Below are 22,738 nucleotides of genomic sequence, written 5' to 3' on the forward strand. Positions count from 1 at the left end.
CACAACAGTGAGGTCAATAATGAATTCTGGGGTTAGTTCTGTAATGAATTCCAGATTGGGATTGTATTGCATTCTGTGGTTCGGTCAATAACAAATTCCTTAGTTAGGATTGTAAAGAATTCTGGGGCTGGGATTGTAATGAATTCGGTGGCCATGTAGAGGAATAGACTTTGCAGTGTAATTTGTCTAACGTGTTGCAATTCTTTCCACACAACTATACTAAAGTCCAATGAGAGCATCCTAAAAACTTATTGACACAAAATAATTTCTAGTCCAATCACTTGCTGAATGAATGATTGATTGTTTTTGGAATATGCTTCCAGATAGCAAGAGGGAGCTTAAACCCAAAACAACTGGCAGGTTTGGTCAACTAGGAGGTTAAAGTATTAAAATTCTGCATTCCGACCCCAGCTGCCTCCAATCCACCGACTTCCAGTTTTAATAGAGGTGGAACAAAGAGGTAACAAAGATGAAAGGTCACAGACCTGAAACGTTAACTCTGCTTCTCTCTTTTCGGATGCTGCCTGACTTGATGAGTATTTCCAGCATTTGTTTTTATTTCACAGTAATCAACCACTGCAATCACCAACCCTGATCTCCCCCATGATCTTTGATCACCCCTGCCCTCCCAATCATATACTATACACCCATCACGATTTCTACCCTTAACAATCACCTAAAACCATGTGCTGCTGGACAGTGGCCTTGTGCCACAGGATTTCCCCACCTGACAGGCAGCCAAGCCTTTCAGTCAGGTTATCTTCCCAGTGAGGAATCTTTTTTTTTAAAATATGCACATCTCCATTGTGTTCAGAGGAATAAAGACTTCTGGGCTTCCCAACCATAACTGCTACCCCTTTTACAGAACCCCACCCTGGTGAATAGTGGGGCCATTGGGTCATCAATGCTGTATATCATAGAAAACTACATTAATTGGACATTTTAATTCAAAACTGATATTGCACTATATTTGCACTGCAAATTGTTGGAATAATGATAGGCAAATGATGTAATGATGTCAGTGTCATCTCTGGGACCTAACGAACACCATGCCCATTGGCCTATCTCCATTACCAATCAGAGAAATGGATAGAGAAAAATACTGAGTGAATGGTAGAGAAGGAAATGGGGGTAAATTAGAATCAAATTAGAGACAGAAAGAGAATCTGAGAGGAAAAGAAATAGAGTAGTTTAAGAGAGAGACAAAAAAGAGGCACAAAGGAAAATTTAAGGAAAGAATTTAAAAGAAAATGCAGAAGAGGACATTGTAATTCAGTTGTGTTTGGGAATTGTTGTATTGGTCCTTGAGAAATTAATGAGTTAAACAATCTTGACTTGTCATGATCAGTAACAATGGAGCACCCAGTGGGTAAGCCATTGCACTGCTTTCATAGGAAGACCAAAAAATACCCAATATCCATCTAGTTCACCTTCTGCCATCCTGGTAGTCGCATTATGGACAGAACATGCATCAGAGCTGAGCTACGACTGTTATGGCCAGGTGGTAAAGGGTTGGGTGTTCCCACTGTTCACCTCCTAACTGACTGTAATCGTGTTTTGTTTAAAATGATGAGCTAGTCCCCAAGTGTTTTTAGGGTCAAATAAACGGAAAATGACTGGTTTCTTGTAGGTTTAAAACAGAAGATTAGCTGTTTATTGAACAATATTCATTCCCCAAAATGTTCACAACACCACTCACTCATGCAATTTACTCTCACATGCACTCTCAAGAGAAGATAGATAGAAGGTAAAGGGTAAGAGTTCAAGGTGTGGTAGGTGTTCGTGGTTTATGGTAAACCTGTTGGACTTTCAAATAGGATAGTCTCTTTTAAAGGTGCAAGCCTGGGTGTTTGTAGCCTTGAACTTGTTGAGGTGTTGTAGATTTCTGGTGGTAAAGATTTCAGACTGGAGGTGGCAGTCACTTTCAATTCTCTGCTGCACCAAGTTGAAGTGCCACATTAGCAGCAGGGCTGCTGCTTCTTATTTAGAATGGATCTTTCCACAGTCCCCAACTGGACTGCCTTCTGTGATGTTGCTATGATCTCTCCCTCTCTCTCCAGAGGGTTGCCTTTTAAGATTAAAAAAAAATCATCACATTAGCATTTCTGTTATTTGACACATGGCCTCCTCCCCTGGTGTGACCAAAAAATGGACCAGGATGTGGAATCCATGGTTATCTATTGATGTTTGGATGAGTATCATTCTGTTATAACATGGCAGCTTCACAATTTTTGTTTCAGAAGAAAAGCATTCAATTCAGGAATGCCTCTTGATGGTTCCAGGGATGGGTGTAGTCAACACTTCTTATCTGGAATGTATCCTTTTGTCCTTTCAAGAGAGTGAGGTAGTGTTTGAATACACAGGCCAGGTCATCTGACCTTTGGTGACCATCTTTGCAGCACAGTGTCCACTTTGTTAAAGGAAAAGTCAAGTTCAAAGATTCCACATTGAATAAAGTCTGTATCTTAAAAGTAGGAATATAATATTTCTTTTCTGGACATGTGACATGACATTGATATTTCAGCCTCATTATCCTATCAATGTTTCAACAATTTCCAGTGCAAATATAGTGCAATGTCAATAGTGATACTGGAGTTGCTGAACAATCATAGTATCAATCTCTATCAATTAGTCTGCAACAGAGCCAGACAGGACATTTAAAAAATCCATTGGTGGAGAAAATTGGGGACCTTAGGTTCAACGTCACCTTTTTCCTCCTAAACATGGAACTACTTACGATGTTATGTCTCAAATTTCTAATGTACTGTATTGCAAAATATTAGTTTCTGAACAAAATCTACCTAATTTGCATTTCTGAATATTGAAGCAGCTTTGCATTCTGGAAATTATGTTGCACAGCAATTAATCAGGAGTGTGAATCTCAAGACTGCCACAAGACAGATAATTTTTTTTTAAAACCTCAAAGAACAATTCACTACCTGCTGGAGTGAAACTCCACAGCTTCATAGTTCCCTTCATGGGCTTCTAAGGTTGAGTGTCATGTCAGGACCATAAATCATGTCATTAACAAGATCTTCTATGACATTAATTATAAGCCCTAAATTGATTTGGCAGGAATTATTCTTATTAATGTGCTAAATCCATCAATTTTATGAGAAGGGATTTTTATCTGCTTTGACAAATAATGGCACAGTGTCCCACATTGTCCAGCAATTTGTGGGGAATCAGGAATCCTGCATATCTCTTCCACTCCGCAAATTGCTGGATTTTTTTATGACTCAGTAATAGCGGGTGTCAGCAATTTCTGGTCCATACTGAACTGCATTTTTGGAATTTCTACCCATCTGGGTAATCTAGCTGAATTTCTTTTTACAAATAATTTTATTTAGCATCAGAGAAAACCTGCTTTCGTGAAAGAAAAACTTTTTTAACAATTGTAATTCTAAATTGAATACGACTACTTTTTGATAATAAACATGTTTATTCAGTCTTATGAAGTTCCTAGGTGATGCAAAAACAGAATGCATAGCTGATCCATATCATACTTGTTCTGATGTTCAAAATATCTTATGTGTCTATATTATTCAACAGAGTTTGTGCTGAACATTCACAGGTCTTGCCACTGTGCAGAAGTTTGAACTGATATGTGGGATGTGTGATGGTGTTATGAATATGGAGGTGCAAACAAAAGTGCCAGATTTGAAGGTTACAAATTTAAGAATCCTACCATGTGGGTGAGATTTTGGAAGAAGTAAACAATTCTGCCATTACCATGATCACTTCATGACTGCAGTTCTACAACTTGAGAATATGCATCCCTAAGGAGATTCTTTTTGAGGAGTCAAAGACAAAAGCTATTTGGTTAGAAATAAGGAACCGTAGAGGAGCTATTATACTACCATATGTATCCTGTAGCCCACCAAATAGTAGGAAGAGGATATAGAGGAGCAAGTTTTCAGACAATTTACAGAAAATGCAAGAACTACAGAGTGGTGATATTGGGGGATTTCAGTTATTTTATTTATTTTTATTTAGAGATACATCACTGAAACAGGCCCTTCGGTCCACTGAGTCTGTGCCGACCAACAACCACCCATTTATACTAACCCTACAGTAATCCCATATTCCCTACCATCTACCTACACTAGGAGCAATTTACAATGGCCAATTTACCTATCATCTGCAAGTCTTTGGCTGTGGGAGGAAACCGGAGCACCCGGAGAAAACCCACGCAGTCACAGGGAGAACTTGCAAACTCCGCACAGGCAGTACCCAGAATTGAACCTGGGTCCCTGGAGCTGTGAGGCTGCGGTGCTAACCACTGCGCCACTGTGCTGCCCCAATATATCCTAATATAGACTGTGATAGTATCAGTGTTAAGGACAAGGAGGGGTAGGAATTCCTGAAATGTGTACAAGAGAGCTTTCTCGATCAGTGTTTTCCAGCACAATCAGGAAGGAAGCAATGCTGGATCAAGTTCTGGGGAATGAAATGGGGCAAGCAGAATGTGCTTCAGTAGGGAAGCATCTAGGGAACAGGTCTATCACCAGGTCTAGAATAGATATGGAAAAGAACAAGGAACAAGTAAATGTAAAATACTTAACTGGAGGAGGGCTAACTTCAGTGAGTTGAAAGGGATCTTGCTAAGTATTAGGACTTTTGGACTACTGCTCCTTTGATATATATTAGTGAATGGGACTTGGGTCTACATGCCATAATTACAAAGTTTACAGATTATATAAAACTTGGAAATGCAGTAAACAATGAGGAGGATAGTACCACACTTCAGGAGGACACAGACATACTGGTGAAATGGCAGATGAAGTGTGAAATGATACTTTTTGATAGATAAACTAAATGGTACAATTTTAAAGGAAGTGCAGGAACGGAGAGACCTGGGAGTGTACATACAGAAGTCTTTGAAGGGGGCAGGACAAGTTGAATGGTCTGTTTAAAAGGCTTACAGGATCCTTGGCTTTATAAATAGGGGCATATAGTACAAAAGCAAGGAAGTTATACCAAACCTTTATAAATCACTGGTTATGCGTCAGCTGGAGTATTGTGGCCAATTTGGGGAAGCACACTTCAGAAAGGATGTCAATGCCTTGGGGAGGGTACAGAAGAGATTTACCAGAATGGTGGTAGGGATGAAAGACTTCAGTTATGTGAAGGTACTAGGGCAACTGTGGTTGTTCTCCCTTAAAGCAGAGAAGTTTAAGGGGAGATTTGATAGTGTTCAAAATCTTGAAGGGTTTTGATGAGAGTAAGTAAGGAGAAATGGTTTCCAGTGACAGAAGTGTTGGTAACTAATGGACACAGATTTAAGATAATTGGCAAAAGAACCAGAGGTGACAAGGGGGAAAGTATTACACAGTGAGTTGTTATAATCTGGAATGCACTTCATAAAAGGGTGCTGAAAGAGATTTAATAATACCTTTCAGAAGGGGCTTGGATTCATGAAAATACTTGAAGGGGAAAATCCTGCAGGGCTATGGGAAAAAAGCAGGGGAGTGTAACTAACTGGATAGCTCTTTTAAAGAGCTGGCACAAGTATGATGGGCAATATGGCCTCCTTCTGTGTTATATCATTGTATGGTATCATATTTCTGCTATGCAGTACTTGAATAGTAAAGTTATTGACAATCTGAACATGGTGGCCCTCTTTCAGAGAGATCGTGGAGACCAGTTCCATGTGTATGGTCCACTTGCAGGGCTGGATTATGCCATTGAAGTTTGCCACATCTGTTGTTCCTGGTAAATCATTCTTCCTTACACTTGTAGCCTACTTCATTTCCATACATTCTTGTGCAAAGCGTTTGACTTTCTGGTTAGAAGTAAAAATGAAAACGGTCAAGAGGGTTCAGGCCAATGGCTGTGTAAACATGCTTCCTACATGATTATGAGCAGAGTTGCTATATTTTTAACTTACCTAAATTTCTAAAGCTCAATATTTGTGGTGTCAGCAAATAGAACCTACTTCTTGCCAAAAATTGCCAAAATTTATTAATAGATCCTTTTGAAATGAGGGTCACCTGACCTGACACTGCACCTCCTCATTCAGTTATTGTTTTATAAGTGTGTAAAAGGAACTCTAGTTAGGATGCAATGAAGAATATGTGATGATGATCTGAAATTTCTTAAAAACTATCCCTAGGTCTTCTAATGAATTGACTACATGGAACATAACAAATCAAAAAGAAGCCTGATTTAAATTCTTTATTTAATACATGCACTCTTTTTCCTTGCAGTTTTTCCCTTACGGAGATGCATCCAAGTTTGCTCAACATGCCTTCAGAACCTTTGATAAAAATGGTGATGGGACGATCGACTTCAGAGAGTTTATTTGCGCACTCTCTATTACTTCAAGAGGAAGCTTTGAACAAAAGCTAAATTGGGCCTTCAATATGTATGATTTAGATGGTGATGGTAAAATTACAAGAGTGGAAATGTTGGAGATCATAGAGGTATGGAAAGATGCCTCTTTAAAGTTCTGCTGTTTAATATCCACTAACCTGTACAATCACACCCCAATTTTAGGTCAAATACAAAGAGTTTGGATTATCTTTTTTGCTTAATTTTAGCACAAGTGTATTTACATTAAACACTTGGAACAGAAAAGTTATGACTTTCAATATTTTAATGTTTAAAAAAAAATAGGAAAACAGCAAGGGAACCTTGCCCACTGGCTGCACACCCCTGAAATTCAGTTTTGCACTGTGGATGATTTTCTGACTGTGATCAGAAAATAACATTCAGCTTGCTTGAAGTTCATACAGAACTTCTGACAGATGAGGATTCCACTACCCCCGCCCCCCCCCCCCCACCCCCCAACCAAGAACAGCCACTCTCTTTCTCCAAGAACCCCAAATGGGGAAAATGATTATCCTTTACAGAATTGGGAGCATAGATCAAAGAAGCAACTTAGGATGTCAGTGTACATCATTCACTGTGCCTCCGTTCGCTGTTAGCCTTTTTACGGGACAATCTGCTGGCCAATGTTAGCCTTGTTTCACTTCCGATTCCTATGCAAATCAGTCCTGGATTACATGTATTTTATGGCACCTGGTTCCCCACACCACTGTATACTTGTATAAAATATATGGCTGTTTGGACTGGCCCAGCCTTTAAGAATTGACTCTTTAAAGATGTGTTGGAGTTTTTGGTGCTAGTTGGAAAATGAAATAGTTTCATCTGCATGTTTTGAGATGCATTATGTCCTTTTTTTGTACGAGTATTACTTTTTCACAAATTAATTACAGATGAGGAAGGCTATTTGTGACCATATTAGTTTATTCATCCAAAATAGCTATAAAGTTCTCTGTTGCAGCATTCAATTAGTTCTCAAATGATTACAGGGTTTTCACATCCATTTCCATTCCATGCATCGATCATTCTTTGAATGAAGAAAAACTTCCTGATAGCAGTCCTAAATTTGCCTTTTATCAATTTTGAACCTATGGCCCTTTATGCTGATTTCTCCAATTAATTAATTTTCCAAACTTATCTTTACTATTTTATTACTTTGTATACTACTATAAGATCACTGTTTGGACTCCTTGGGGTAGAAATTGAACATCCCAAAATCGGGTGCGTTTCCGGCAGTGCACAGCAAAAAAGAGCTAGATTTGAGAGACCCAAAGACCATCATAAGTCAGTGCTGGAGCTTCATCATCATAATTCCAATGAGCTGCAGATGCCAATCAGATACCCTGATGCAGCATGTTGATTGAGTCCTGATCAATTTTGGCTGGTGCCAAGGCCCACAGGTGAGTCCAGGCTGAAGGTGAGCAAGAGGGGGACATGAAAGACAACATTTCTCAAAGTGTTGGGTGCTTTTTTGTGGCCTCCAGCAGTCCTAAAAAAGGACCACTGATTTAAGCCACTCAGAACTGACAAATATTAGTCAGAATTTGAGCAGTGGAAGTTTTGGTTAGTCTAATCGAATTTTGGTATCTGGATCAGAAATGATCGCATTTTAACATTGAAGTGAAGCCTGAATGGCCTCCTCCTGTGCTGTAACCATTCTCAGATGGACCGTAGTCTTTTTTCATCTAGCAATTCCTGTGTTCCTATGCTGTATCATTACTTGCCCATAGACCGTAGGTCATGGCCCCACATTTGGTTTTCTTTTACCTAACATTTTGTGGCGATTTGCAAACAGTGCCTAAAATGGGAGAAAAGTTAGTGGAGTTGCCGTGCTGCCTGCCTGTTGCTGCCAGGGTGAGTCCTCAATCATTTGATGAATGAACAAAACTGCCCTTGATGCATCATGAAAAAAAGTTCAGGTGATAGAAGAACGCAAGCATATTACACCCTTCATAGAAAGATGACCAGTGGGGCACCCAAAGCTGTGTTTCAAGGATGCTTGTGAGCGTGATATGAAGCCCTTAAATGTCAATTATCTCACCTGGGAGTCACCAGCTGGCATAAGAGGGAAATGGTGACACGTCCTGCGGACTGGTGTGCACTACCACGATGAGCAATTACTACAGCAGCTTGGCAACAGGCGCCAACATTAAAAACAATAACTCACAGCGTCACTGGGCAGTTGCACGTGCAGCACTTGTGGCAGACCTGCCTCTCAAAGATTGCCCTTCACAGCCATCAGCAAAAGTGCACCAAGAGAAGACACTCCACCTAAATGGATTGTTTGCTGCATGTTCATCATCCTTCATCTGGAAGGATGCCAATATCCAGAAAGAAAAACTTTCACTATTGGCATCATTAGACCCTTAAGTAATTATATTTCTCTTTGCTTTTCTCTCAATATTATGCATAGCTTATAGCAGACAAAGTAAACATATGATTTGTTAGGTCAATGGTATTCCAAATTCACCTGCTGAATGACTCATCCTTTATCATCTCTCTCTCCCTGTGATGAAGTGACTGGCTTCCACTTGGGGAAAAGGCTTTCAGAAAGGAAACTGTGTATGTGAGGGGAAAGCAGGTGTGAACTTGAATTCCGCCAATCTACCTCAGAGGGTATTAATGCTCCACTATGCAAGCTGTGTATAAAATGATAGTGTGAAACTATAATGTCATTCTGCCTCCACTATCCTGTTGAAATTCATAAACAAGTCAACTTTTGCTGTCAGAAAGCAAGTGTTAAACATTCATAAATCCCTCTCCTGCATCTGTTATTCTATTCTGAAATTCATTTAATACCTCCAGCCTGTTAAGAGCTGAAGAAATCTGATTCATTGCATAGAATTTACAGCACAGAAACAGGCCATTCAGCCAAACGGTCTATGTCGGACATTATGCTCCACATGAGCCTCCCCATCCTACTTCATTTAACCCCATCAGCATATGCTTTTGTCGTTTTTCTCTTTTGTACTTATCGTGCTTCCCCTTAAAAGTATCTATGTTATTCGTCTTGACTGCTCCTTGTTTAAATTATGTGGAACGCACTACCACAATGTTTTCTTGTAGTTAAAGCACAAAGTTTGAAACAGTGCAAAGTATATGATTTTGATTTTCACTTTAAATTAAATCAATTATTTTTGTTTTTGTTCCATGAAGGCTATTTATAAAATGGTGGGAACTGTCATAATGATGAAAATGAATGAAGATGGTTTGACGCCAGAACAGCGAGTTGACAAGATTTTCAGTAAGATGGATAAGAACAATGATGACCAGATTACATTGGATGAATTCAAAGAAGCGGCAAAGAGTGATCCTTCAATTGTGTTACTCCTGCAATGTGACATTCAGAAATGAGCCGTCAGTAATGCATATAATGGACTGCACAAAATTCAAATGTTTCATTCAGTTTGCAGCTACATCCACACACACACACACACACACACACACAAAAACAAAGTGCTTGGACTACCTTTAAATGGACTTGCTTCTTGTGTTGAAACACTTGTGTGCATGAGAATGTCATATGCAAAAAAGTTTAAATTAATATAAAAACTGCCAAAAGTGAAGTGTGCGCAATTTCATTACCATCTTAAATTCATTCCTTGGAGGCCTGTGCATCAGTATCGTGTTGCATTAAAATATGCTATTATTGTTCATGTTCCACTGGAGCTTGCAATGTGTTTCACTTACTGGGAATGAAACTGAATTTCCGTGTCAAAGTACCTGTTTATAATAAATCATTTCTTTTTCCTCTAACCATTGTAGCAGATCTGAGACATGAATTTTTGAAACTATTGGCAACAGATTATCTGATCAGAAAACAGTCTACATTACACAGATCTGCTTGCTAAATGAAAAATGAATGGTATTTGTGTCCAGTTAAGCTTTTCCCTCAATTCTTTGAAACCTGAAAAATCATATAAAGACAGGACTAAATACCTCATAAAACTGCAGCAATATTTAGCAGAAAATGGATTCAGCATTTATAATTAGCATCTTACTCAAACATGGCGCTGAAGAAATTCAACAGACAAGATGATTTTGTAGTAACAGTAAACATTTAAGAATACCCAGCAGTAAGATCCTCTAATGTATTTGACCTTAGCTTAGATTTTTCCTGCAATACCTTAGTAGCAACTCCACTTTACAAATTGTCACCAGCTACAAGAAAATGTGTTGATAGCAAATTTTTAAACTGTTTTTACAGCTTTTCCACTTGCATCTTATTGGCAGTTGAGGTTTATATTCATAGAAATCCTATAAACATTTTAATTGATGTCATTACAGAGAAAGAAGAAAATACCAAACTGCATTAGTAAGTTTTAAGACACAAAACATGCTATCCTTTTTGAAAAGGGAGAAATAAACAACATAAAGGCCTTGTTCTGTTTACTACTTAACAATGTGCTAGTAAATTCCACTTGTAATCTAATATCAATTCTAGGAGTACTGTACCATGATTTGTGACTTATTTGAAAACAACTGGAGTCATTCTTGAAAATACTATTTCTCAACATTCCCCCTTGCATTGCTAAACTAGTTTAAAGGGAAGTATACGCTACACAAGTGTCCCATAATTGTATATCATAAAAAGGAAAAATCCAGCATTTAGTATTATATCAGCCACCCCTTGTCACTACTGTTTTAAGCTTCTGAATGATCCTGTAGCCAATTGTGACCTCCTCCACTGTGTATTAAGAGTGCAAATGACAGTCTCCATTTATATTGTTATTGAAGCAAAAATTGAGGTGATGCAAACACTATTTCTAGCAGAATTATTTGTCTAAAATTTTGCACCTCCATAGCATGGCTTAACTCTGCCCATGCCTCAGCTCATCTGCTGCTGAATCCTTCATCCATGATTCTGTTACCTCTAGACTTGCCTATCCTAACACACACCTGGCTGGCCTGCCATGTTGTACCCTCTGCAAACTTGAGGTCATCCAAAACTCTGCTGTTCATGTCCTTACCCACACCAGGTCCTGTTCATCCATCACCCCAGTGCTCGCTGACCTATATTGGCTCCCAGTGAAGCAACACCTCCGTTTTAAAATTCTCATCCTTATTTTCATATCGCCCGATGGCCTCACTCCTCCCTATCTCTGTGATCTCCTCCAGCTTTACAACTTCGAGATATTTGCACTCCTCCAATTCTGGCCTCTTGTGCATTCCTGATTTTAATTGCTTCACCATTGGCGGCTGTGCCTTCAACTGCCAAGGCCCTAAACTCCGGAAGTCCCCCCTGCCCCCCAGCTGCCTATTTCTCTTTCCTCCTTTTAAGATAATCCTTTAAAACCTACTTCTTTGACCAAGCTTTTGGCCATTTGCCCTAATATCTCCTTACGTGGCTCGCTATAATGCCCCTGTGAAGCGTTTTGGAATGTTTTGCTATGTTAGAGGTGCTTTATAAATGCAACTTGTTGCTTCACTTGGGGCCTGAAATTCTGCTCCTATGCAAAACTGGCTTAAATGTGCGCTGGAGGCAGGAACCTTGTGCTACAAAGGTGCTCTGGATGTTCTGCCTGGCGTTTCCAAAGGCGGTACTAGAGACTGTGACATGAGCCGCAATAAAGAGATCAATAACATTTTAATGGAGGTGTGTCTCCCAGTCTTGATTCCTCCACTGGTTTGAGCTGGGAATTCACAATAATAGCGCTACACTCTTAAAAGAAGTTTCACAGCAGTTGGCAGCTGGTGTATAGACATGCAGAAAATTCTTGCTGCTTTTCTCAAAGCTGTATGTTCATTTGGTGAGTTTTTGTTTATGGCCTCTCTTGGTTTTCTTTTGTTGCATTTGTTTACATGCATTTTTTGTGTTATGTTATACTTTAATCTAGTTTTTTTGTAAAAAAATTTTTCTTTTTTTTTTAAAGCACTGACCATTCAAGGAAGTTTTACTACACTATTCAACAGTCATGCTGGTAGGACAAGTAGTTCTTTTAAAGTTCCTCTTACCCTCACAAACCAGAGAACAAGAAGCATTTTCAGAGGATTAATTTGCCTGCATATAAGACTAATTGCCCAGGCCCACCACTGACCACATATATGGTCCACCAGCCCAGCCTCATCTCCTTAGGAAGGTCAGTAGAGATGTGCATTTAATCTGTGTCTTTCTCCAGACAGACATTTATGCACCTTTAGGATTATGTTCTCAAGGTAGCATCTGGTTGCATTAAGTTATTGGAGCCCACACACAAAGACTGACTTGTACACAACCTGCACACCAATTTAGGTGTCACTAAATGACCGTGAATCATAGAGTTATGGAATCATGCAGTCTAGTTAATTCTAAAATGGTGAGGTATATGGCCTTGAAAAATGTGAGTATGATAAAAGTTTTGGATTCTACTTTGCATCTAGAAGGTATGCTTGCCTAAGTTACAGGTATGTGTGAAATGAAAAAAAAAAACTGTAAAGTTGTGTGAGGACTTGGTATGAGTGAGGAGTTCATGTGAAAATGCACAACACTTTGTGGCAAGGAATCTTGGGGCTACGGACGAGATACACAGTACTGTTGGATTGTGTTTCCTTGATAAACTCTGTTAAATGTGTCATCTCCATCTGTTTGCAGCTCCCATGTACACTGTATTAGACATACTTACCACCTGCTGGCAAGAATAGTATGCTGCCATTCTCTTGGAATGGTGCCTTTCAGTGTGAAATTGGGCAACTCTCCACATGCAACCACAAGCTCATTTAGACATCTGTTAAACAGGAGGTCAGGTGCTGTATCACTATGGCCACAGAATCTTATTTTGTAACATTGGATTTTATTTCATTTCTACCTGATCCTCTTCCCTTGACCATGACAGGCTTGAAAAATATCTGAACTTCATTTTGAAGCTTGACAAACACCAAAATAAATATTTGTCCCGCTATGTAGGCACTAACTTTAAAAGCACACATCCCTTGAATTTGCTGATTGCATTGTCCACTTATTCCATTGGGTTGGCTCTCTGCACGAGGCTCAGGCTACCTTGGCAGCTATGAATAATTATTTAAATAAACCAGTGGAAAATTTAGAGTAGTCAGTTAACTGCTGTATTTGGATGTGTTGATCCAGCAATGCGGCATAGAAGGCTCAACTGTGCTGAAATTTCAGCCCAATGAAGACAGGTTCGACACAAAATGCATGTTTCCAGATTACCCAATAGCAATTCTAAATCAAGTTAATAAAGTTGAATGTAAAAACCTTATTGCATTTAGAACTAGGGAGACATCTTTAGAATATACTTCCCTTTAATAGATTGTTTATTGATTGGTAATTTAGAGTTTTGAATGCAAAACATGACTACGTTAAGCTAAATGCACAAAAGTTACAACTTTAAAAATAACCGGTCACCTTTAATCCAGTGGGAGTGCATAGCAAAAATGTGAGCTTGTTCTGCACGAATTTTGATATGGACTCTCAGCAGCTGAGACTGCCTAGTGGCAGTGTGAAGTTGGAAAATTACCCCTTTAACGTTTTGAAATTTTAGAAGTTATATTTTTTACTTAACCAGGACAATGATTTATCTAGTCTGGCAAAAGGGTAATGAATAAAGCTTACCAAACCTTTCTCTTTTATGTATGCAATGTAAACAAAATGTTGGTAAAAGTGTTCGGTGCAGTACCTATATGTTTGTTATGGCTTTTATAAATGTCATGAATCGATACATAAATCATTAATATATCTTCTAAATGAGATTGTGCAGAAAACAAAACCCAGAATTGTTAAAATGAAATTGTGCTACTATGTGAAACAAATAAACAGTGGCATGGACATACTTTAACATGAAAACCAAATTTGTCATTTCTTCTGGTTAATCTACATAGATCAATTTTAAAACACGTGAAGGCCCATCTCTATATTTAAAAATATTGCATCATGTACACAGTTGTAGTGTCACACCTTTCAAAGGCATTACACCTACAAGACATCACATATCAATGGTTTCATCCATCAATTGGGTAAAATATTAAGATTGGTTCAAATAATCAGTATTTGTTCAATTACCAATCAAGTATCCATGCATGAATTAAGAGTAACTCTCGTCACCATACAGGTAGAAAAAGGTAACAATGAGGAATGAGTGAGCAGCACAAATTAGAGCAACTGGGTCAATTTTTCCCCAGTCTATCATTCATGAACAAGCAAATACCATAAAGCTGACCAATCAAAATATTTAAGTATTTCTTCTAAATTCATTTGGCTACATTGGGCTGGATTCATCTTCACAATTGGATAGCAGTGGAGTGCCATCCCTGCCCTTGGTTGTGACTTAGTTTCTTGGGTCAAGGGTCATCTCATTTGTAGGGTGGGATCCTAAGAGGGTGCCCCATCCCCTATCCATTGTAGAACAGGAAAATCCAGGCAGTGACTGCTGCAGCATTCAAGGCCAGAGGTTAAAAAATACATATCATGGGCCATTATAGATAGAGATGAGGCAACTGCTAGGTCATCTCTCTCCAATGAGGGATTTTTGGACTTACCACTATTGCTTTCAGGCCTACTGACACCTTTCCCTCGATAGTCCCTGGGGAAAGCAAATGCAACAGCTATGAGGAGGGATTTGGCCAAAGAATTGTGGACTGTCCCCTGCATACCTTGGTATGCAGCTGATTAGGAAGAGGTAGCTGGCAGCCTTTCCAGTGATAGCAGGGCTTGGAAAACACAGGTTTCATCGTCTAATATTGCCTCCTTATCCACCGCTAGCCCGCAGCAAAGAAAAATCCGTCCCATTGTTTCCTTAGCTAGATGACTATACACAAGTAAAAAAATAAATTTCTAACCAACATTAAAATTGTAATTTGCAAAATATTTTAACATGTATAAAGGCCGAAGTATCGTGTTTTAGGCACTTTGGAGGCAATTTGCTGGCTCAGTCTGTTGGCAGGGAATCTTATCCACTTCCAGCACATTTCAAAAATTGCAGGCGTGCTGCTTCCAAGGCTTGTAGCCACCAATGCATACTTGTAAAATTAACCCCTTGACTTCCCAGTTTCAACCTGGCCAATTCTTATGGATGCTATGATTGTGTGACCTTTCATTCCTCTACTATTTCTCTGTCTGTCTCTATACCTCAGTTAGGCACAGGACTCAGCCAATGTTGTTAAAAACATTTTATTTTCCTGCCGAATTGACTTCATTGAGTCATTGACACTACCATCATCATGTCAGCAGACTGCTTGGAAAGACATTTTCTCAACAAAATAGAAGTGATACTGATATCAAATAATCCATCTTACAATTCTTTCCATGCATCCTGCATGTTAGAGGCGCAAAATACAATGTCCTGAACAAAATGAATACAAGTTATGATGAACCTTAGAGGGAATAATCTCAGCTTTATCTATAATCACCAAATAAGCAGATTGTTACATTTAATTATTCTATGCTGAGAATCAGTAAGCCAAAAACCTGTAGTTAGTCATTTACGGCACAGAAGGAGGCCATTTGGCCTATCGAGTATATGCTGGATCTCTATGGAGCTGTTCAGTTAGTCCCACTTGCCCACTCGATCCCCGTAGCACTGCAAGTCTACTTCCTTCAAGGTGCCATACAATTTCCTCTTGAAGTCATTGACTGTCTCCATTTCTACCACCCCTGTGGGCAGCGAGTTTCAGGTCATTACCACCTGCTGCGTAAAAAGGTTCTTCCTCATATTCCCCCTGCATCTCTTGCCCAAAACCTTCAATCTGTGTCCCTTAGTCCTTGTACCATTAATTAATGGGAACAGTTTTTCCTTGTCTAACTTATCTAAGCCTGCCATAATCTTGTACATTTCTATTAAATCTCCCGTCAATCTCATCAACCCCAGCTTTTCCAACCTAACCTTGTAACTAAAATCCCGGAATCGTTATGGTAAATCTCCTCTGCACCTTCTCAAGGACCCTCACATCCTTCCTAAAGTGTGGTGACCAGAATGGGGTGCAATACTTCAAGTTGAGGCCTAACCAGAGCTTTATAAAGGTTCAGCATAACTTCCCTGTTTTTGCACTCAATGCCTCTGTTTATAAAGCCCAAGATCCCGTATGCTTTCCTAACCACTCTCTCACTATGTCCTGCCACCTTCAAAGATCCATGCACATGCACCCCCAGGCCACTCTGCTCCTGTACACACTTTAGAACTGTGCCATTAAGTATATATTGCCTCGCCCTAACCCTTCTGCCAAAATGCATCATCTTACACTTGTCAGTATTAAATTCCTTGTGGCACCTCTCTGTCCATTCTGCTAGCCTATCTATGTCCTGTTGCAGGCAATTTGTATCATCCTCACTGTTTGCCACATCTCCATGTTTGGTGTCATCGGCAAATTTTGAGATTCTGCTCTGTATTCCAAGATCCAAGTCATTTATATATAGCAAAAAAGCAGTGGTCCCAGCACTGAAAACAACCATTCACTACGACTTGGTGTTTTCTGTCCTTAAACCAATTTTTTTTTAATCCAATTGGACACTGACCCTCCTATTCTATGAGCCTCAATTTTGTTAACCAGCCTTTTATGTGATATGTTATCAAACACTTTCTTAAAATCCAATTGCTCCTTACTAATTCGATAATACAGCACCCACCACCGCCCCCCACCCCCACCACAGTGTCCTCCAACATCCACTTACTCCATTTAAAAAATATTAAAAGTGCATGATAATAAATGTCAAAGGTCATTTAATCATCCGAGTCTTCTGATTCTTCCTGGGAACCAAAGGGCAGTGTAGTCTGTCCTCTTTCAGGGTCAGGCATATGAAGAATTCTAATAAGGTAATTGTCAGGCAAAAATCTGAAACAGAATATTTCCAAATTACCTCTCGAGATCAAACACAAGTACAAATTAATATTTATTTCATCTGAAACTATTTCAAGATTCAAATAATTTCACTGATCGAGTGCAGAATATAGGATCTGTCATTTATCTAATGTGGGATCCTTGTCACCTGGGTTCACTCCACATCTGCTCCAACAGCACAAACTTAAATTTGGAACTAACAATGCAAATGATTCCACCGCCTTTGTAGTACTATACTACACCATACACCTAATATAAAGTTGAAACCACTACATAGTTAATTTTGAATATTACAAAAGAAATTGCGAGACTCAACTTCTCAACACCTAAATCAGAATATTTTGTTATTTATCTGATTGCTGTTTGTGGGACCTTGTGTGCTACATTACAACTGTGAATACTGTTCAAAAGTACTTCATTGGCAGTAAAGTGCTTTGGGATGTTGTGAAAGGCAACAAGAAGTGTAGGATCCTTAATTAAATATTTGATGCATTGCTTTAAATAGTTCTGATGTGTGGCCTTGATACCTATGGAAAAGCCCCATCCCCATGAGTGTAAGCTTCCTGCCTGCCACTTTGTACTTTTATGCATTTTATGCATCTGAAAATGGCTGTGGCACAACTGAATTTCTAGGCCTATGTTTTCCGATGACTAAATTGTTCCTAATTGCTGCAGCTTCACTTCCCAAGCTCTCTGCATTGTAATACATGTTATACAAAATAATGCTCATTTACCCATTCTATATTAGTTAAATTATCTGTTGATTTATAGCCTAAGCCTTTCCTCGATAGAGAACGTATTCAACCTTCTGACTGAAGACGAGGAGAATTGTATGATAGAAAGTGGTATATTTACCTATATACTGGACAAGTAAAAGCAAACTTTTGTGGTCTTCTTATAGAAGTGTTTGGTGATACTAAATCCAAGTAAAATACACAGTGTAATAACAAAGAACACACCAGTAAGCTGACACAGCACAAACTAAGGTTTGGACCTGGAATCATCCTGGTCTGTACAGGTCACAACACCACCAAAGGCTGTATTCAACTCCCACTAAACCATTGGGTGAGCCCAAGAAATATATATCCGTAAACTGTTTTTACATCACAGGACTAACACCATCAACAACCCTGACATCAGCAGCAGTGCTAGAATTTAAATGATTTTTCAGGATTGCCTCAAAAGTGCTCTGCCCTCCCCACCATAATACTGGGAATGACTCTTCTGGCCACAGGTGGACTGACACTATCTGCTTATGGTAGCAATATGGCTTTCCCATCACTGGCTTAAACATCTTCCCAATCATTGGGAATAAATGTAACCAGGAAAACATATTGCAACTGCAACTTCTGTAGTTGTTTTGTATTGCCAGGGGGACTCCGGAATCTAGCCCTAAATATAAACATGGGCAAATTCGAGAGTTAAAAATGTAAAACTAAGATGATAAAATACCCTCAGATAACTTGTTCAATACATGCATTAATTTTACACAATGGTATAAGCCAATTCATTATTCATTGGATAAAAAAGTCCATTATGATACCTCATAGACAGTGGAGTAAAAAAGATGAACTGACGACAATCTTCATGTTCTGCTGCCTTCAAAATCAGGTCAATGGAAATCCTGCGATTAACCATATCCTAGGATTGAACAAGAGTTCAAATACAAATGTACATTCATGAAAGCAGAATCTACAGGCTTATCAAGCCTGTTCCATCATTTTTGTCCCCTTGCATTTCTCCATTTCCTTTAATACACTTGCTTTCCAGTTTCCACCCCTTTATAAACACCTTAATTCACTTTGCAGGCACTGCCTTCTGGGGTGAAGAATTTTTAGAGTTGCATTTACCCACCTCAACTTGAATTCTAAAGTTTTGCATTTAGCCATTTAATTCATAAATAAACCTACAAGGACAGCCAAATATCTCACCAGGTGAGCTGTAAGTTAGTTGAGCCTCTTCACATGTGGAAATAAATTATACATTGAAAGAAGGAAACTGAGATTCTCTCTTCAGGCTCCTCTTATGGAACACACCACTCAGAAGTCAAAAAATTGGCCAGGTCATATAAAAATGCGACATGGATTGACCTACCTTTGATTTGCCTGAAGGCTTATTTACCATTAATCAATTTTAAAATTAAGGCATGTTCCACTCAAGGTAAGGCAGCCTTTCAACCAAGGAAAATACGAATTAGAGATTTGACCTTTTAACCTTTGCAGCTAAATCCCATGCAGCCAACTCTCTGTATGTTCCTCAACAGCAACACTATCAGTTGACATTTATGGTTTGTTCTGAATTTTAGCACCTATAAACATACCATTTCTACTTAGGCATTAAAAATTAATGCATATCAAGAGGGGATAAATTTTCATCTTTGCCACATGGGCTGTAATCTGGTAAAGCAGTTCACTACCTTGCTATAGAAGCCACACAATTAACATTCTACTGATGGATGTAGAAAGGGACAGGGCTGGGGCAGGTGAAGACTGCCAGACCAGGTTTTCCCATGTTCCCAGCAAAGCATAGAATGAGCAGGCTGGCCTGCTAAGTGAAACCAGGCAAGCTGACACACTGAATGGTGGAAGTGGGACCCACTCAATGTTCCAGGATCAGATCATGGCCTGGACCTCTGAAGTGAGGACAAGGTCTTTGTAACGGTGCAGACTTATATTTTTCTGAGGTGGGGAAGGGGGGAAAGTGACACCCCCTTGCCCCCCAGATTGGGGTCACTTGCTGGAGTTCCAGTATGCTTTGGCGATTACTTGATATACATCCTTAGTGATGCAATCATCTGGCTGGGGTATATTGATTGAGGGATCTCTCCCATTATAAATGTTGATGAGCACATTCCTAAACTTTTGAGGGTTTTTGGCCAGTATGTTTTTAAGGCACAGCTAATAAGCTATGTGTGCAAGTATTACAGATACACTGGTTGAGCTGAAGCACTTTAACAAAAAAAAAAACACATTAAGCCAACATTTTTTCCGAACAGATATTAAAGTTGTAAAGTCTTTGGTTTGGAGTAAATGCTGTCCAGAAATTGGCTAGCTCAATAATATTTAGTATTCCATGATACTGCACAAGTTAAAAGCTATAAGTTGCAATAAATATTGCTACTTTTATCAACTAGAAGATTATTTGAGTTTAGAAATAAGCTTACCATAAAAACATCAAACTCATCCAGACAACGGAAAGGAGATTCCATGACGGCCCACAGTGAAAGAACAAAACACACAGTTGAGAACGAACGTTCACCTCCAGAAAGGGATCGCGTATCAGTTGGCGCTGTAGTGATTCCTTTTTCATGTTGAACCTGTAATAAGTAAGAGATTTCCAACATTATGAAACGAAAAGAAAGACTTGCATTTATATAGTGCTTTTCATGCCTACTGGATGTCCCAAAGTGCTTTACTGCCAATGACTTATTTTTGAAGTTTTGTAATGTTGGAAACGCAACAGCCAACTTGCACACAGCAAGCTCCCAAAAAGTGATAACAACCAGATAATCTGTTTTTGTGATGTTAATTGCAGGATAAATGTTGGTCAGGACACGGGGAATAACTCCCCTGCTCTTCTTAAAAATATTGCCAGGGTATCTTTACGTCCACCTGAGAGAGCAGACAGGGCCTCAGTTTAATGTCTCATTCAAAACACAGAACCTCTGACAATTAGGAAATGAAGCTGGGCAAGTGGATGAAGTAGCAGTGGGTGACCATTTTGGAGATAGTGACCACAATACAGTTAGTTTTAGTATTAATATAAAAAATGACAAGGATAGAACAGGAGTAAAAGTTCTAAATTGGGGCAAATTTTACAAAGCTGAGAGGTGATCTGACACACATGGACTGGATACAGCTACTTGAAGGAAAATCAGTGTCAAACCAGTGGAAGGAATTCAAAAGTGAGATTCTACGGGCATAGTGTAGATATGTCCCCACAAAGAAAAAGGGTGGCACTGCCAAATCTACAGCCCTCTGGTTATCTAGAAGCATTCAGGATAAGATAAAGCAGAAAAGAAAGCTTACGACAGTCACAAAAACTTAATACTTCAGAAAGCCGAAAGGAGAATAGAAAGTGCAGTGGTGAAGTAAAAAAGAAAATTAGGAAAGCAAAGAGAGAACATGAAAAAATAGTATCAGGGAAAATCAAGGAAAACCCAAATATGTTTTATCACTACATTAAGAGCAAGAGGATAGGGTAGGGCCTATCAGAGATGTACAAGGTAACTTATGCATAGATGCAGAAGATGTGGGCAGGGTTCTTAATAAGTACTTTGTCTCTGTCAAAGAGGGATGATGCAGACATTGCAGTTAGAGGAGAAATGTGAAATATTAGATAAGATACGTGTAATGAGAGAGAAAGTTCTAGAGGGTCTGTCATCCTTGAAAGTGGATAAATCACCAAGGTCAGATGGATTGTATCCCAGGCTGTTAAAGGAAGTCGGGAAGAAAATAGCAGATGCTCTGAGGATCATTTTCAAATCCTGACTAGATACAGATGAGATACCAGAGGATTGGAGGACTGCAAATTTTGTACCACTGTTAAAAAAGAGGGCGAGAAAAAGATCAAATAATTATAGGCCAGTCAGTCTGGCCTCAGTGGTGAGAAAATTCTTAGAATCAATTCTGAAAGATAAAATAAACTGTCACTTAGAAAGGCAATGATTTATCAGGGATAGTCAGCACGGATTGGTTAAGGGAAGGTCATGTCTTACTAACTTAATTGAACTTTTTAAGGAAGTAACAAGGAGGATTGATGAGGGTAGTGCAGTGGATGTTGTCTACATGGATTTTATTAAGGCATTTGACAAGGTCCCACGTGGCAGACTGGTCAGAAAAATAAAAGCCCATGGGATACAGGGGAATGTGGCAAGTCGGATCCAAAATTGACATAGTGACAGGAAATGAAGGGTAATGGTCGACGGATATTTTTGTGAATGGAAAGCTGTTTCCAGTGGCATTCCACAGGGCTCAGTGTTGGGTCCCTTGATGTTTCTGGTGTATATTAATGATTTGGACTTCAATGTGGGAGGCATGATTGGGAAATTTGCAGATGATACAAGAATTGGCCATGTAGTTGGTAGTGAAGAGTATAGCTGTAGACTCCAGAATGATATCAATGGTTTGATTGAGTGGTTGGAAAAATAGCAAATGGTATTCAAACTGGAGTAGTGTGAGGTAATGCATTTGGGGAGGGCAAACAAAGCAAGGGAAGGGAATATACAATAAATGAGAGGATATTGAGAGAGGTAGAAGAAGTGAGAGACCTTGGAGTGCATGTCCACATGTCCCTGAAAGTGGCAGGACAGGTAGATAAAGTGAAGAAGGCATATGGAATGCTTTCCTTTATTGGCCAAGGTATAGAATATAAATGCAGGGATGTGATGCTGGAACTGTGTAAAACGCTGGTCAGGCCACAGCTGGAGTATTGCACGCAGTTCTGGTCATTACATAACAGGAAGGATATAATTGCTCTGAAGAGAACACAGAGGAGATTTACAAGAATGTCGCCAGGGCTTGAAAATTGCAGCTATGAGGAAAGATTGGATAGACTAGGGTTGTTTTCCTTAGAACAGAGGAGACTGAGGGGTGACTTAATTGAGATGTGCAAAATTATGAGGGGCCTAGATACAGCTGACAGG

The 22,738-nt window shown here is 39.3% G+C and overlaps 2 protein-coding genes across 6 annotated transcripts in view; one reads left to right on the plus strand and one right to left on the minus strand.

Annotated features, from left to right (window-relative positions):
* The window catches only part of LOC137356978 (visinin-like protein 1), a 164,330-nt gene extending 150,233 nt beyond the window's left edge, over positions 1-14,097 (plus strand). For both annotated transcript variants that reach the window (XM_068022886.1, XM_068022889.1), the window contains exons 3-4: positions 6,210-6,425; positions 9,484-14,097. In XM_068022886.1, the coding sequence (XP_067878987.1) occupies positions 6,210-6,425; positions 9,484-9,681 (414 nt within the window). In that variant the 3' untranslated portion in view covers positions 9,682-14,097. The remainder of the gene's footprint in view (positions 1-6,209; positions 6,426-9,483) is intronic.
* Positions 13,623-22,738, minus strand: part of LOC137356957 (structural maintenance of chromosomes protein 6-like) — a 204,418-nt gene continuing 195,302 nt past the window's right edge. For 3 of the 4 annotated variants that reach the window (XM_068022867.1, XM_068022850.1, XM_068022860.1), the window contains 3 exons: positions 20,258-20,410; positions 18,638-18,735; positions 13,634-17,088 (listed from right to left, as the gene is read on the minus strand). In XM_068022867.1, coding sequence (XP_067878968.1) covers positions 16,977-17,088; positions 18,638-18,735; positions 20,258-20,410 — 363 coding nt within the window. In that variant the 3' untranslated portion in view covers positions 13,634-16,976. Of the gene's footprint in view, positions 17,089-18,637; positions 18,736-20,257; positions 20,411-22,738 lie in introns of all 4 variants that reach the window. The other variant, XM_068022873.1, reaches the window with a different exon arrangement.

This window comes from Heterodontus francisci, chromosome 3, assembly GCF_036365525.1.
Source record: "Heterodontus francisci isolate sHetFra1 chromosome 3, sHetFra1.hap1, whole genome shotgun sequence".
Classification (NCBI taxonomy): Eukaryota; Metazoa; Chordata; class Chondrichthyes; order Heterodontiformes; family Heterodontidae; genus Heterodontus; species Heterodontus francisci.